The 14932-nt window shown below is 61.0% G+C and overlaps 1 protein-coding gene across 3 annotated transcripts; it reads left to right on the plus strand.

Moving 5' to 3' along the window:
* Positions 1-198: 198 nt before the first annotated feature.
* On the plus strand, positions 199-14869 carry PLD2 (phospholipase D2). Of its 3 annotated transcripts, none has more exons than XM_087893723.1 (25): positions 199-259; positions 2889-2991; positions 3079-3209; positions 4743-4885; positions 6391-6490; positions 6753-6818; positions 6908-6966; positions 7050-7142; positions 7227-7379; positions 7646-7795; positions 7891-7974; positions 8338-8416; positions 8506-8616; positions 8912-9091; positions 9495-9621; positions 9925-10043; positions 11177-11290; positions 11589-11693; positions 11830-11918; positions 13064-13177; positions 13280-13329; positions 13519-13653; positions 13737-13890; positions 14129-14246; positions 14578-14869. In XM_087893723.1, exons 2-25 carry the CDS (start codon positions 2937-2939, stop codon positions 14800-14802), a joined length of 2754 nt encoding a protein of 917 aa, XP_087749849.1. In that variant the 5' UTR covers positions 199-259; positions 2889-2936; the 3' UTR covers positions 14803-14869. The 3 variants fall into 3 exon arrangements, with proteins under 3 accessions (XP_087749849.1, XP_087749850.1, XP_034286728.2); XM_087893724.1 differs by lacking the exon at positions 199-259 and adding an exon at positions 365-535; XM_034430837.3 differs by lacking the exon at positions 199-259 and adding an exon at positions 982-1766.
* The last annotated feature ends 63 nt before the right edge of the window (positions 14870-14932 follow it).

Raw genomic sequence — 14932 nt, forward strand, 5'->3', positions numbered from 1 at the left:
AGGAAATGGCTGTTTTCACACACCGCATTAAGTCACCAGCAGCCAGGCCCATTCTAAGGGTTTGAAGGTTAAAGGGACTGGACCAGGAGAGGGTGTGGGCCCTTTCTGCCCGTTCTCCCCTTCCCAGACGGGATCTGCCTACTGTGATTATATTGAGATAAGAGAGGAGCACACACCCCTTGGGGCTCACGCAGCTCCACCCTGTTCTGGCAGAGACTAGGAGAGGCCCAACGGCAGCAGCCTTTTTCAGGAGGTGGTGGTGTGTTTTGCATTTCTCTTGCAAGGGTGGGGGAGCTTGGTTTGGGGGCCTGGCCTGGCTTTGAGGGCTGGAGGGTGCTGCTCCCCAGCTCAGTGGGCAGAAGCGATTCTCCCCTGGGCTCGCAGTAGAGAGAGAGAAGCAGTCGGGGTGGTGCAGTTTATTCCTGGGAAGCCTCTGCCCAGCGGCCTTGCCTGCTGCCTCTCGGGAGGATCAGGTGGTGGAATCCCTCTCGGAGTCGAGCTGGTGGCGGAAGGAGACGCGCGCTTTGCCGCTGAAGTACGCCCGGCCACTCTGCGGGTCGCCCTCGCTGCTGGTGGACGGGGTGGACCGTGCTCGGCCTGCCGCGACGTCGGGGCCGCCTGTAGAGGCTGCTGGGGTGGGGGTGGGGAGAGAGAAGTGAAGGCTTGCCCCCCCCTCCTCTGCCTGGCCGGCTCGAGGGAGGGCGTCGCCCCGCCACCTTACCTTCCGGGGGCTCTCCCTGGCCCGCCTTGCCGGCCCGCCGCGACCGTCCGCGTCTCGCGCGTGGAAAGCAGCTGGGGAGCTTGGAGCCCATCCTGGAGGGTCCGGACGCAGAGGGAGGCACCAGCCGGTCAGAAGAGGTCCGGGGCGGCTGCCGTCTCGAGTAGCCTCTCCTCTCCCTTCCCTTTTGGGGCCAGGAGAGGAGCCGCCGAGTCCTTGCAATTACAGGGCGAGGGCGGGCGGAGGGGGGGGGGCTGTCCCAGAGCAGCCGCGGCGCCAGGGAGGGGCACGGCCCCCGGAGGAGACGGGCCGCCCGCCCGCCCGGCCGCGCGCAGCCACCTGCCACCGAAGGGTGTTTATGTCTGATTTCCCGCACGCGTGGCACAGTTCGCGCGACCTTTGGGGCTGCTTCTCGCAAGGCTGGAGCCTCCCCAGCCGCCCCCTTCGCCCGCTCCATCCCGGCGGTTTGGAAGTGGGGGGGAAGCACAGCGCCCATCCTCCCCCGCCAGGACTCCTAGGCTGCAGGCCAGCCGGGCGGAGGGACCCACCGACCCAAGCAGGAGACCCGGCCGAGGAATCCCCAGCTGCCCCGAGAAAGGGGCGGGACGCTCTCGCGCTCGGAAAGTTGCGGGCTGCCGATCTCCACCCCTCGGATCGGGACACAGGGGAACCGGTTGGGCGGAGCCTCTCGGGTGGTCTCCGTCAAGCACGGCCGCCGGCGGACACAACCCGGGACTGGCCGCGGACCGGCTCCGGTCAGCTGGCTTCCCGTGACTTTCTCCGTCTCCGGAGCGGCCCGGACTTTGGCGTGCGGGCCCCTTGGCCAGCCGAGAGAGGGGCGGCGCTCTGCACATGCCCCGGGGCTCCTGCGTCAGCTGGGCGGCGCTGCGCTCTCTCCCAAAACTGGGACAGCCCTCCTTCGCGGGACAGAGGCCAGCCCTTTCCTCTCCGGCCCTTCCTTCCCTTTTTGATTATCCCGGCGGGGCAGCTCCGCTCCTCCGCTCCACCCGCCGCTGCATCGCGGACCCGCCGTTCCCTCCGTCGGCAGGTATCATTAGCGCTCCCTCCCCCCGGCTGCGACTCCCCGGACCACAAGCCCAGCTCCTTCCTGACGGCGGCGGGTGACTCAACCCCTCGGAGCCGGCCGCAGCGCTCCGCTGCCCGGGGGCCGCCCTGCGGGGAAGCAGCCCACAGGCCAGGCAGGCAGGCGGAGGGCGAGGGACGGGCGGGATACAATCCCGGCTGGCTCTGCTTTCGGCCAGGCAGAGGGAGAGCGGGGCGCTAAACTCGCGGGCACCGGGCTGGGCTGCCCCCCGGTCTGCACTGCGCGGGGCTATCCCGGTGAGACTGTCGGCACTGCCTGCCTTGGCCAACTGAGCCAGAAGAATCCCCGTGGAAGAAGTGGAGCCGGCGCAGGGGGGGCAGGACGCACCCAGTGGCTGCACCCCATTTTGCCCAACAGAAGCGAGGCGGCTGCCTTTGTCTCAGCCTGCGCAGAGAGGGGGATGATTCAAGGTTTCCTGCCTCCCAGAAACTCCCGGAAATCTCCGCTCACTCACTCCTGGGTAGCGCTGGTACCCCTCCTGGCCTCCAGCAAGAGCGTGCCAGGCACCCCAGGGGCGTCTCTGCCCAAAGAACGGCAGAACAGCCCTCCTGGGAAGTTGGGCTGGCCTGTTTTGGCTTGCAGGCTGCCCTGAGAGTTCCTAAATAGTTCTGGAGCTGGAGTTTGCACTGAAGAGGCCAAGAGAAGTTCCTAGGGGCCTGGGGGAGGGAGTGTGCCCAGAGCCCAACCCCAGTCAGTCCAGGGTGCTGTACAACATTCCCCAGTCAAGTAGGCGCTCCCTGCATGGGGCTGGTGGGGCTCCAGGTGAATGCAGCAGCTGGGAGAGTTCACTAGAGCTCCATCCAGCTAAGGCTGCCCTGGGGTCAGAGCTCAGTGTGTGTGTCAGTCCCCTGCCATAGCCCTGCCTCGCTTGACCGGCCCTTCTGCCCAGTGTGACTGCCTGCAGCCAGGCCCCTTCCTGCTCAGAACCAGCAGCTGCCTTTTCCCCTTCAAAGGAGTTGGGCAGCCTTGCAAGGCCTGGGCACCTACTGCCCGGGGAGGGGCTTCCAGGGAGAGGAGACAGTGGGGAGTCTTGCCTGGGCCCAGGACCACTTTCCTCCTTTCCAGGGCTGGCAGGCCACATCTGGCCCTGGCCGGGAGACCTCAAGCAGTTCAATGCAGCCAGGAGAACCCGATGAGAACGATGCCCTCCAAGCCCAAGTGGCTGCAGGTCAGGCTGGGCCAAGCGGGGGGGGGGGGTTGAGGGTAGTTCAGGCCCTCCTTGGGGTCTCGTACTGAGCTCTTCCTCCTTTCCCAGGTCAGCCATGCTCTTTCCCCATGGTGGTCTACGAGCCCAGGCCGCTGCACTCCCAGGCCCCCCTTTTCCTGAAGGGGGTGCCCATCGTGGCACGGGTGGAAAGCACAGAGAGGTACACCTGGGGCTCCAAGGTGAGTGGGGGCTGTTGGGCACCTGCCTGTAAGCCTCATCCCTGCAGCTCCCATACAGGGCTGGCCTCAGGCACAAAGCCGGGCAGTTCTGAGGAATTCCCTGTTTTAGGGAATAGCTCAAGGAGCCCTTCGTTCTGGCCTGGAGCCGGTGGGGAGAGGCCAGTGCCTGGCCCTGGTCTCGAGGCAGAGCCCTCTTTCCACTGCTGGTTCAGGGGTTACACCAAGCAGGAACGCAGGAAGGAGCCGACGGGGGGAGGGGGGACTTGGAGTGTCCTGGGGGCAGCTGAGCCTAGGCAGAAGATCACCCGCCAGCCATTGTGGGACACAGAAGGACTAGGAACTTGTCCCGATCAATAGAAGACTGAGAAGTTAAGGAGCCTGTGGGGGAGAAAGGACTTTGGAGCAAATCGCCAGTTGGAAAAACAGCCATTTTACAGGCATTTTTGTTGCTGTTTCACTTTGCCAACACATAAACATGAGAAATAGTTACGTTTTGTGTAGGAAATTCATCTTTACAGGTAATCCTCAACTTATGACCACAATTGAGCCCCAAATGTCTATTGCTAAATGAGACATTTGTTAAGTGACTTTGATCCATTTTACAACTTTTCTTGCCACATTTGTTAAGTGAATCACCGCAATTGTTAAATTAGTAACACAGTTGTTAAATGAATCTGGCTTCCCCATTGACTTGGCTTGTCAGAAGGTCTCAGAAGGGGATCACATGAACCCCCCGGGACACTGCGACGGTCATAAGTATGAGCCAGTTGCCAAGTGTCTGAATTTTAATCCCGTGACCACAGGGGTGCTGCAGCAGTCCCAAGTGTGAAAAACAGGCATGTTGCTTTTTTCATTGCTGATGTAACTTTGAACGGTCACTGAATGAACTGTTGTAAATTGAGGACTTACCTGCATTGTGCATGTCAGTTGTTATAAATTGAGAAATGGTTTATTGAATCACGTTGCTCTTAAGAGCCCCCTAAGGGGGCTTTTGCCAAGGCAGTTCTTCGGGGGCCTCCCAGAATTCCCTGCCAGCATGACCAAAGGCCAGGAGTTCTGGGAGGAGAGCTCTGTCCTTGGGGCAGCCAAATGCAGGAGGATGCTTTCAATCCAAGAGATAACGGAGGAAGTTTCCCTCGGCTGCAATTCAGGCTTATGCCAAGAAGCCAGGTGTTTATTCCCCAGCTGCAAGATATAATTAATACTCTATTAACAGCTGCAAGGAAGATATTGAGCCACAGCTGCAGGCTCAGGCCAGGAGGGATTCAGCCCCAGCACCAGGAGGAAGGAAGGGGTGGCTCCATTTCAGCCCTTTCCCTGCCTCCTTTGGCCCAGCCCCAAAGCCCCAGGGCCCCTCGCTTCAGCTCAACTCCGGGTGCCTCAAGAGCCCCCCTTCTGCCCCTCCCTCCAGAACAAAGTGGCCAAACAGCCCCTGCCCAATTCTGCACAGGGCACCCCTGCTGGTGACGGGGAAGCGGTTGGCACGAGAAGGCCTGGTGGGCCCTGTTGTCCAGCTTTCCTCCACCCATCCAGGTGCGGCCCAGCACGGTCTACGCCTTGCAGCTCAGCCACGGCCAGTTCACCTGGAGCATGAAGAAACTCTTCCGGCACTTCCAGGAGCTCCACAGGGACCTGATGAAGCACCGCCTGCTCCTCAGCCTGCTCCCGCTTCCCCGGTGAGATTCAGGTGCCACCGTAGCCAGGCAGGGCCTCCCCCCACTAGAACCAGAGACGCTGGGCATGTAGTAAGTGAGGGGGGTCCAACCTCGACCGCTTTAAGACCTGCTGGGGAATTCTGGGAGTTGAAGTCCGCAGGTCTTAAAGTGGCCAAGGTTGGACCCCCTTGTTGTCAACCTTGGATTAGGGCCAACGTGGTTTCTTTTCCATTGACTGCAAGCCTCTCACGGGCGCTGGCTGAGATCACGTCCTCTGGCATCTTTTGTTGTGGGTGCCATCTGGGCCCGGCCTTCTAACACGACTCTCCTCCAAGTGTGTGAGGATTTGTAGAGGATTTGTAGTTCTGAAGGATCCCAGTTCACAGGGACTTTGTGCCAAAGTTGAATCTCTCTCCTTCTCCCTCTCCCTCTTTCTCTCCTCTCCCTCTCCCTCTCCCTCTTTCTCTCCTCTCTCTCTCCTCTCCTTCTCCCTCTCCCTCTTTCTCTCCTCTCTCTCTCTTTCAGCTGGCTGGTTGACAGAACTGTCCTGCTGCTGTCTGCACAATCCGTGTTTCTTTTCTGCGCAAGGGTCTTTTTTCCCTCCTCTCTTGCATGCGTGATCTTTCATGTGATCACAAGCAGATCTGACTTGCACCCCCAGCCTGGGAGAGGAATCCAGCCCTTGGCAGGAATAGGCTGAACTGCTTCACATGATTGTCAGCAGAATTAGCCCAGCGGTTTTATAAGCCCTGACCGGCACCCTTTTCGTGGTTGCTTTTTCACAGTTTTAACTCTTTGGGATATTAAATTATTGGATTTATATCCTGCTTCTTTGCCTTAAGTACTCTTGAATTGATAAGCCATAATACATTGATAGTGATTTAGAAAATCGATGCTTCGTTCAGTGCTTTGGTCTGTTGAAAAGTCTGGAGGCAGTGAGGGAGCCACCTTTTCCCTGGGCAGGGAGTTCCATAGGCTAAGAGGCGTCTTGCACACCTGCCTAACTTATTTCCAGGAATGTGGGGGGGTGGGCTTCCCTTGGCTCCCCGCAGAGGAGAAGCTCTCCAGCTCCCTTGATTCTTTGTTCATGTCTGGGGCTGAGTCACTGGTCTTCAAGCTGAGTTCACACACACACAAGCTTGCTGAATCTTGACCCAAACAGAGAGAGAGAGAGAAACAGGCGTCTCAGGCAGGCAACCACCTATTCCCTTAACAGCCTTGCTTATAGATGTGGTCAAACTCCCCCAGGGCCCCTCCTTCCAAAGGGGGCCTCCCATTTCTCTCTTGGGGGACCCTCAAAGGCCTCTGCAGGGAGCACCTTGGCTTCTGCTGGCACTTCAGCTCCTCCTCCTGGAGACCCTCCAACCCGCAAGCCTGGCTCAGCTCCAGCTTGGCTTCAGCCCCAACTTGGCGAGGAGAGCCTGTCCCTAACTCCGGGGTTGTCTGGGGTGGGGGCTCTTCTGGGGTCTCCACTCGGCCCCCTCTGGGCAGGCAGAGGTTGGGTTGCTGAGGCTTTCTCCCTGCAGATTCGTCCTGCAGGGCTCCTGGCCAGTCGGAAACTCCCTGGAGTTGCCCCCCTTGCCACACGGGGGCAGTGAGGTCTCTCGGCGCCCGTCCAGCAAGCAGGTGAGGCAGCCGAGAGAGGAAGGTCAGCACAGCTCCCCTCACTGGGCTCCGGGGAGGTGCAGAAGGACCCCTCGGCCATCTCCAATGATGGGAAGGATGCCGTCGGTGGAAGGAAGCAGGGGCGGGTGGTGAGGGATGAATGCGGCTGCCAGGTGCATCCAGGTGTCTGGGGAGGGGGTGGCAGCTGCTGACAGGCAGCTTGCAAGGGTGGGCAGCAGCCGAGAGCCCCGCTCCAGCCCTCCTCCTGGCTCCTTTCCCACAGAAACAGCTGGAGAGTTACCTGAATACCTTGCTGGAGATGAGCGCTTACCGGGACTATCACGCAATGGTACAGCCCCTTCCCGCTTGGCTCTGGTGGATAGAGGGTCGCCAAGCTGGCCCTGGTTCCCCTAGTACCCTCTGCTCCTTGCTCCACAGGCAGAGTTCCTGGACGTCAGCCGGCTCTCCTTCCTTCCGGACCTCGGCCCCAAAGGCTTGTGAGTCGAGACTTCTGGCCTTTGGCATGGGGGGGGGGGCTGGGCCAGAGGGCGATTTCTGACCTGCACCTCCCCCGCTCCAGAGAAGGCATGATCCTGAAGCGGTCTGGGGGCCACCGCATCCAGGGGCTGAACTGCTTCGGACATCACCAGGTCTGCTACCGTTGGTCCAAGAGGTCAGTCCCAGGTGCTGCGTGGGGGGGAGGGACGGGGGGGAGATGTTGCTTTTATTTTAGCCCGCTCTCCCCCTCCCCCTGCAGGTGGCTAGTGGTGAAGGACGCCTTCCTGCTCTACCTGAAGCCGGAGTCGGGTGTGATCTCCTGCGTGCTGCTCTTTGATCCAGCCTTTAGGGTCCAAGTGGGCAAGAAACCCACAGAGACCAAGTACGGGGTCCGTGTGGACAACAGCTGCAGGTCAGTCTGAGTGGGGGTGGGGGGGGAGAGAGCAGGACTGCTGACCTGGGCCTTTCAGCCAGACGCAGTCTGTGTTTGCCCGAGGGGGGCAGCCGTGGGGCACAAGGCCCGCTCCCTGCTCTGCCTGGAAGCCTCACCCGATGAGCCAACGAGGGTCTCTTTCTGCCCTGTGAGGTGGGCAGAGGCTTGGGCAGGCAGCCCAAGGGGGGGAGGGCAGCCCAGAGCACCCGTTGCCAGCTGCTGGGAGAGGTCCGTGTCCCCCGCAGGTCCCTGGTCTTGAAGTGCAGCAGCTACCGCCAGGCCCGCTGGTGGGGCCAGCAGATCACAGAACTGGCTGCCAGCAAAGGCCACCAGCACTTGCAGCTCCACCGCCATGAAGGGTTTGCACCTGTCCGCGAGGGGACCCCCACCCGCTGGTGAGGAGAGACCCCCCCCACCTGCTGCTGCTCCAGGGGCTGGGGGCAAGCGTGGCTGGGGCTGGCCCACCCTCACCCTGCTCTCTGCCTGGCAGGTTTCTCAACGGTGCTGGGTATTTTGCAGCTGTGGCAGACGCCCTGCTCCAGGCCAGGCAGGAGATCTTCATCACGGATTGGTGGTAAGATTGGCGTGTCCCCCCCCCCCGGACGAAGGGGACTGGAAGGCCTGCTGTGCTGCCCCTTCCCTGCCCTGGGTGGAAGTGAGTGTGCCTGCGACGCTGGGGCAGTAGAACCTAGTCTCTGCTGCTGGTGAACTGCGGGGGGGGGGGGGGGGGGCTGCTCCAGCCCAGGAGCCTTGTCCAGACTGGAAGAGCTGCCAGAATTGGGGGGCGGGTACATCTCCAGGAGCAAGTTGCCAGCAGCCATTTTTGCTGGGGGGAGCAGAGGGGTGCAGGTCTCTTCTGAAAGCCAGAAGAGCAGCCCACACCAAGCCCACTTCCTGCCCCCCAACCCGAGAGAAAGCATCCCCCACCTTCTTCCAGGCTCAGCCCCGAGGTCTACCTGAAGCGCCCGGCTCAGTCGGATGAGTGGAGATTGGACCTCATCCTGAAGCACAAAGCGGTGAGTGGCCCCCCAGGCTGTGTGGGGAGGGCCCCCCGCTGGCTTCCCTGGCCAGTGGGTGACCCCGCCACGAACGTCCCCCTTTGCAGGAGCAGGGGGTGCGTGTCTGCGTGCTGCTCTTCAAGGAGGTGGGGCTGGCCCTGGGCCTGAACAGTGGCTACAGCAAAAGGGCCCTGATGCTGCTGCACCCCAACATCAAGGTAAATGTGCCCCCCTCTGTCAGGCAGCCCCGAATTAGGGGAGACTGCAGCCTTGTCTTTCTCATCCCTCTACCCAAAACCCCCAGACCCCCCCCCCCAACAAACTCCCGGCCTCCTGCTTCAGCCATCTCCCATCTTGCATCCAGAGCGAGCAGGACGTGGGTGTGGGGTGTGTGTGGGGGGGGCATTTCCTGAGCTGCAGCGGCTTCTGCATGAGACTCCCACCCTGCCTGGTTCCCCTGGGTTCCCCTGGCTGTAGGAGCCCCCTACAGAGAGAGCTTTCTCTCCTTGCCAGGTGATGCGCCATCCGGACCATGTCTCCTCCATCGTCTTCCTGTGGGCTCACCATGAGAAGTTGGTGGTGGTGGACCAGTCTGTGGCTTTCCTGGGAGGGCTGGATCTGGCCTATGGGCGTTGGGATACCCCAGAGTACCGCCTGACGGACTTGGAGGGTGAAAGCGGCCATGGTGCCAAGGTGAGCCGGTGCCTGGGCTGCCCCAGAAGCCTTCTCCTCCCTCTGCTGCTCAGTCCCTCCCTTCCTTTTCATCCCTCCCTCCCCCCCTTCCCTCCTTCCTTCCTTCCTTTTCATCCCTCCCTCCCCCCCTTCCTTCCTTCCCTCCTTCCTTCCTTCCTTTTCATCCCTCCCTCCCCCCCTTCCTTCCTTCCCTCCTTCCTTCCTTCCTTTTCATCCCTCCCTCCCCCCCTTCCTTCCTTCCCTCCTTCCCTCCTTCCCCACAGCTCAGGTGGCTGAATTCTGGGGTGGCTGTCTCGCCCTCCTGTCTGCTCTGACCTGCTCTCTATTCTCCCCTCTGCTGCTGCCCCCAGATCCCTCCCTCCCTCCCCCATCACGCCTCTCCCTGACCCTCTCTTTTGCTCAGGGTGGGGGCGCCCCTGCAGGCGAGGAGGCCCCCATAAACCTGGCCACAAACCAGCTGCTCTGGCTGGGCAAGGACTACGGCAACCTCATTGCCAAGGATTGGGTGCACCTGGACAGGCCTTTTGAAGGTACGTGGGGGGCGGGGGGGGACGACAAGGATGGCAGGCAGAGACCCCTTGGGGTGGGGGTTTGATATAGTCTTCCCAGCTTCTGGGACCTGCTGGATTTGCTTTGCCTGAGAGCAGGTCTCGATGCTGATCCCCCCCTCCCCGTTGGAGGGAGGGACGTGGGGGAGCCGAGGCCCCGCCCCTGAGGAAAGGCGGCCCCGCTGTGCCCCCCCTTCTTGTCCTTTCAGGGTGAGGCCGGCCTGTGCTGGGGGGATCTGCCCCCCTCCCCCCAGTGCTGCGGTGACCCTCCCTGCTCTGGCCCAGATTTCATTGACCGGTTCCAGACCCCTCGGATGCCGTGGCGGGACGTGGGAGTGGCTGTTCATGGGGTGGCTGCGCGGGACGTGGCCAAGCACTTTATCCAGCGCTGGAACTTCACCAAGGTGAGTGGCCGGCAGAGCTGTGGGCAGCCTGGCTGGTGGGCAGAGCTGGGTTTGGCCTGGCCCAGAAGCTGCAAAGACGCCTGAGAGGCTAGAATATTTCAGCTGTTTGGGAGGTAATTAGCAAAAAAAAGAGTTTTCAGTAACAGCTATTGTGAGTAATCAGTAACGGAAGCCAAATAACAACGAAAGTATCAATGAAACGGCAGCCCTGATGGTGCCCATAGGTGGGGGAGATTGCCACCCCCTCCTCCAGCCAAGGCAAAGAAGCTGGCAGAATCTGCAGGTTTAGTTTTGAGCAACTGAAGGCTCAATCTTCATGGAGCCCCCCCTCCCCCGTTGCTGTTTTTGGCCAAACAGACTCAGAGAGCCAGAAGGGACCCCTGGTCTCCCCCCTCCCACTTTCAGAAGACCCCCAAAGGAAAACAGAGTCCCCACTTCATGTGGGAGCTCACAGCAGACGGAAAAGTCCTCCTAATAGTTACGTTTACTGTTTTGGCTTGCTGAAAGGATGCCCCCCCCCTCCAGCCCCAGACACGGGGTCCCGGGGCAGCTCAGCAGCATGCAAGCAGGTGCACGGGCTGCGCTCACACACACACACAGTTATATCCCGTCTCATGCACTCTGGCGCTGGACTCAACTCCTGGCCCGGCCTGGGGGAAGAGCCGGGCTTCGGGGCCAAGGGGGCTCCTGCCCTCCCCCCTCCCCAGGGCCTGACCAGATGACCTTGTTTAAAGGGGAGCAAATGGTGCAGGGGGAAGGGTGCTATCCCACTGAGAATTAAAGATGGCAGAAACCCTCGCATCCACCCTGTGGCTTGGAGGGTCAGCTCCCTTCGGGGTCCCCTCCAGAGCAGCTTCCATGAAGCCAGGAGCAGCACTTTTATGTGCCAATCAAAGTTCGCGGCACGGTTGAGGAAGACCTTTCCTTTCTTCTTCAGCTGCACAGGTAAGGGAGACGCTTTACGAGTAACTGCGAATACCCATTTTATGACCTGTCCCTCTTCAGAGTGATAAAACAATAGATAGGCTTGGACACCTGTGCATGAAAGCATTTGAACCAGTTTTTCTGCCTGCTGAAAAAGCAGCCAAGGGGCTCTGGGGCCACTGACACCCCCCCCCGTTTCTACTCCTTAGACAATCAAGGCCAAGTACAAAGGCTCCGAGTACCCCTACCTGCTGCCCAAGTCCCCCCACGTCCCTCCAAAGGTCTCCTTTCTTGTGCCCGGTGCCCAGGTTGCAGACGTCCAGGTGAGGGAGCAAGGCCAGGCCGGTGGTTGGAAAGGGGTGGGTCTGGGGGCTTTTGAGGGGCCACATTGTGTGCCTTGCTTGAGAACAAGAGGGGCTTTGGCCGAAGGGGCCAACTCTGCATGCCTCTTGCCCCTTCTGGCTTTTGGCACTCAAAAAGGTAGGACCTTTTGAGGGGGGAGCAGAGGAGCCTCCAGCCCTAGAATATCAAGATCCTCCCAGCAGGTGGGGGGGGCAGTGAGTGGGTCCAGGGTCCGAGCCCACTCCTTTTCACTCAGAAAACCTCTGGCTGCGCCGTCAGGTGCTGCGTTCTGTGGACCGCTGGTCAGCCGGCCTGCACGAATGCTCCATTTACAACGCCTACCTGGATGTCATCAGGAGCAGCCAGCATTACCTGTACATCGAGGTAGGCTAGAGGAGGGCTGGGCAGCCCCAGGGCAGCCGGGGGACTGGCTCCATCGGAGAAGGTTCCCGAGGCCTTCATGGGATAGGACAGAAAGTTCGCCTTTGCCAAGGGGCCACTCTGCCCTTTCCCCTGGCAGAATCAGTTCTTCATCAGCTGCACAGACGGGCGCTCGGTGCTCAACACAGTAGGAGATGCGGTTGTGCAGCGGATCCTGCTTGCCCACAGGTGGGTTTGGCAAATGGGGGTGTGTGACGCACCCAGGTTGCGCGAGACACCATATTGGTGGAGGGAGTCTCTTTGCACGTGCTCAGAGCTGCTGTGCCCGTGTCAGGAAAGCTACCGCCAGGTTCTTGTCAGCCTTGTGAGGGAAACCAGACGGGAGACGGAGCAGATGAGCCAATTATACTTTATTGCAAGGGGGTTACATTAACAGAATCTTGCAAGTGTGGAAGTGCTTCCCTGCCCCCCTCCCCTTTACAGCCCAACCCCCAGGGAGGGCCTCTCCTAAGCCCCTCTGCCGTGCTTACATTCCCGCTGAGGGTCAGCTGCCTTTTAGCCCACCATTCACTTGGTGGCATCCAGGCTGAGCCCATTTGCTGACCAGCAGGGTCCACTTCCACCAGGAGCCCAACCCACCCCCAGCAGCCAAAGGGGGGGGGGATACTTGGCGGTGGAGGAGATTCCAGAACTGCTGCGCTCTGCCCAGGATCAGAGAGACTCCGGTCAACCCGGGACAGAACCTTGTTCGTCTGTGGTAGCAGAAAACCAGGAGTTGTCGGCCCCTTTTCCGACAAGAGACGTTTGAAGGAGGGCAGAAGGTTGTGTGAGCTGCAGGCGCGCCCAGTGAGGCCACCGAAGTTTAACTGGTGCTTGCAAGCATCTCGCACGGAACTGCACCTGCATTATTAACTTCCCTTTGCCCCCTACCTCTTATTGATCATTTCCTGCCTTTATTTTCACAAATAACTCAAGGCAGTGAACACATCCAACACACCCTCCTCCTCCTCCTTTTCCCACAACAACCCTGTGAGGTGGGTTGGCCTGAGAGTAACTGGCCCAAGGTCACCCAGAGAGCTTCCATGCCTAAAGTGCAACTGGGACTCACTGTCTCCAGCCTGGTGCTTTGACCACGAGATCAAACTGGCTCTCAGTGTGAACCCACCAGCAGCCCAGCCTCCCCCTCCCCCATTTCCTGCTCAGAAAAGCTTCTACCTCTGAATCAAAGGTCCGAGTCGAAAAGAGGCTCTCCATTTTCTGTCGGTGCCAAGGACACCACAGGAACCAGGCAGGGAAGAGATGGGGGCAGGGAGAAACGCCTCCACCCATGTCCTACCATCTGACACCCGGGGCGGGGGTCTTCCCCATTGCAGTGAGAAGAAGCCGTTCAGGGTGTACGTGCTGCTCCCCCTCCTGCCTGGATTTGAGGGGGACATCGCCCAGGGGGGCAGCAACTCCATCCAAGCCATTCTTCACTTCACCTATCGGTGAGTTTGGACCCGGGGCTCAGGGTCCCAAGACGCGGCTCCCTCTTCAAATGGCAGTGAGGAGGGAGATGGAGGACTCGGATTCCTTTTTTCGCTTTGCAGGACCCTCTGCCGTGGGGAGTCGTCCATTGTTAGTCGCCTCCAGACAGTCAGTGAGTACGGGGTGGGTGGGGGTGAGCAGAGTTGACCCCCCCCCCCCGGGGCCCTTGAGCCCCATCCTGACCGCCACGCCAGGAGTGAGGCTTCTCTCTCTGCTGGAAGAGGGGGAGCTGAAGAGTGTCTCCCCGCCTTGGCGCAGGGGTGGGGGCTCAGGGCTGACGTCTCTCTTCTTCTCTCAAAAGTGGGGGAGGCCTGGAGGAACTACGTCTCCTTCTGCGGCCTTCGGACCCACGGGGAGCTGCAGGGTGCCCTTCTCACGGAGCTGGTCTACGTCCACAGCAAGATGCTTATTGCGGATGACCAGCGCGTCATCATTGGTGAGTGGGGGCGCTTGGGGGCGTTGGGCAGGGCGACCCAAGCCCGGGGCTTCGCTTCATGGGCCTAGCCCCTCTGCCCAAAGGTTCTGCCAACATCAATGACCGGAGCCTGCTGGGGAAGCGCGACAGCGAGCTGGCCGTGCTGGTGGAAGACAGGGAGCTGGTGCCGTCTGTTATGGGTGGGCAGGAGTACGCGGCAGGGAAGTTCGCACTCAGCCTGCGCCTGGAGTGCTTCAGGTGAGCGCTGCAGGGGCAGAAAGGGAAGCCCCCCCCTTCGCCCAAGAAGACCCAAAGAGCATGGAGATGGGTGGGCGGGGCAGAAGGGAGCCCTGGGGGTGATGGTCACAGCAAACTGACAGGAGGGCAGCAAGATCCTCCTCTCCAGCTGCCCCACCCCTGGAAGCCCAGGGCTGTTGTGGGGTGGGGGAAGTCCTGCTCTTTTGCATCCCCGTTGCCCTTGAAAAATCCCTGCCAGGTGCCTCCTGGGGGTCACTCCAGAGGACGATGTCAGCATTCGAGACCCCATCAGCGACCGTTTCTTCCACGATGTCTGGTGTGCCCGAGCTTTAGCCAATACCAGCATTTATGAGGAGGTAAGTCCCCAGGATTTGGGGCGGGGGTCTGGCAGGCGGAGACAGATGAGGAGATGGATGCTATTAGGATCCCTCTTCCTCCAATCTGCAAATCGGCCTCCAGCCCCTGTAGATTCCCCCCCCAGTTGGCTGGGCTGAGGAGCACCTGGGCCATAAGCCCCCCCCCGGGGAATTATTGGGCGGGGGGGGGTTCGGCTCCTTTCCTGCTCCTGCCCCGGCAGGAGTTCGTGCGGTGCCAGGAGGGAGAGCCAGCCTCCGCCGACGCTCATCTGGGCCGCTGCTTCCGGGGCCAACCGCTAACCCCCCCTCCCCTCCCCCCTCCCCCGCGCAGGTCTTCCGCTGCCTCCCCACCGACGCCGTCCGGTCGCACCGGGCCCTGCGCGGTCACGTGGCGGTGGGGAGCCTGGCCTCGCTCAGCCCCGGCCGGGCCCGGGAGCGTCTGCAGGCGCTGCGGGGGCTCCTGGTCTGCTTCCCGCTGGAGTTCCTGGCCGAGGAGCACCTCCTGCCGCCCCTCAACTGCAAGGAGGGCATGATCCCCACCGAGGTCTGGACCTGAGCGCCGCCGGGCCCTTTGCAACCGCCAGCACGTCCACACGCTCAATAAACACGCATTCCGCCCGCGCGCTCTTGTCCCGCGTCTGCTTTGACCGGAGGGGGGGGAGGGTCGTGGGCTGGGGGCGTCCGCA

The sequence above is a fragment of the Pantherophis guttatus genome, chromosome 4, assembly GCF_059756535.1.
Source record: "Pantherophis guttatus breed Tessera chromosome 4, ASM5975653v1, whole genome shotgun sequence".
NCBI lineage: Eukaryota > Metazoa > Chordata > Lepidosauria > Squamata > Colubridae > Pantherophis > Pantherophis guttatus.

What these genes read in the sequence shown, in the direction of transcription:
- PLD2 (XM_034430837.3), top strand. Translation starts at nt 1,077, where the DNA reads ATGTCTGATTTCCCGCACGCGTGGCACAGTTCGCGCGACCTTTGGGGC. An exon ending in AGCATTACCTGTACATCGAG is followed by an intron (nt 11,694 to 11,829) that starts GTAGGCTAGAGG and finishes TTCCCCTGGCAG; the next exon opens with AATCAGTTCTTCATCAGCTG. An exon ending in CGGATCCTGCTTGCCCACAG is followed by an intron (nt 11,919 to 13,063) that starts GTGGGTTTGGCA and finishes TCCCCATTGCAG; the next exon opens with TGAGAAGAAGCCGTTCAGGG.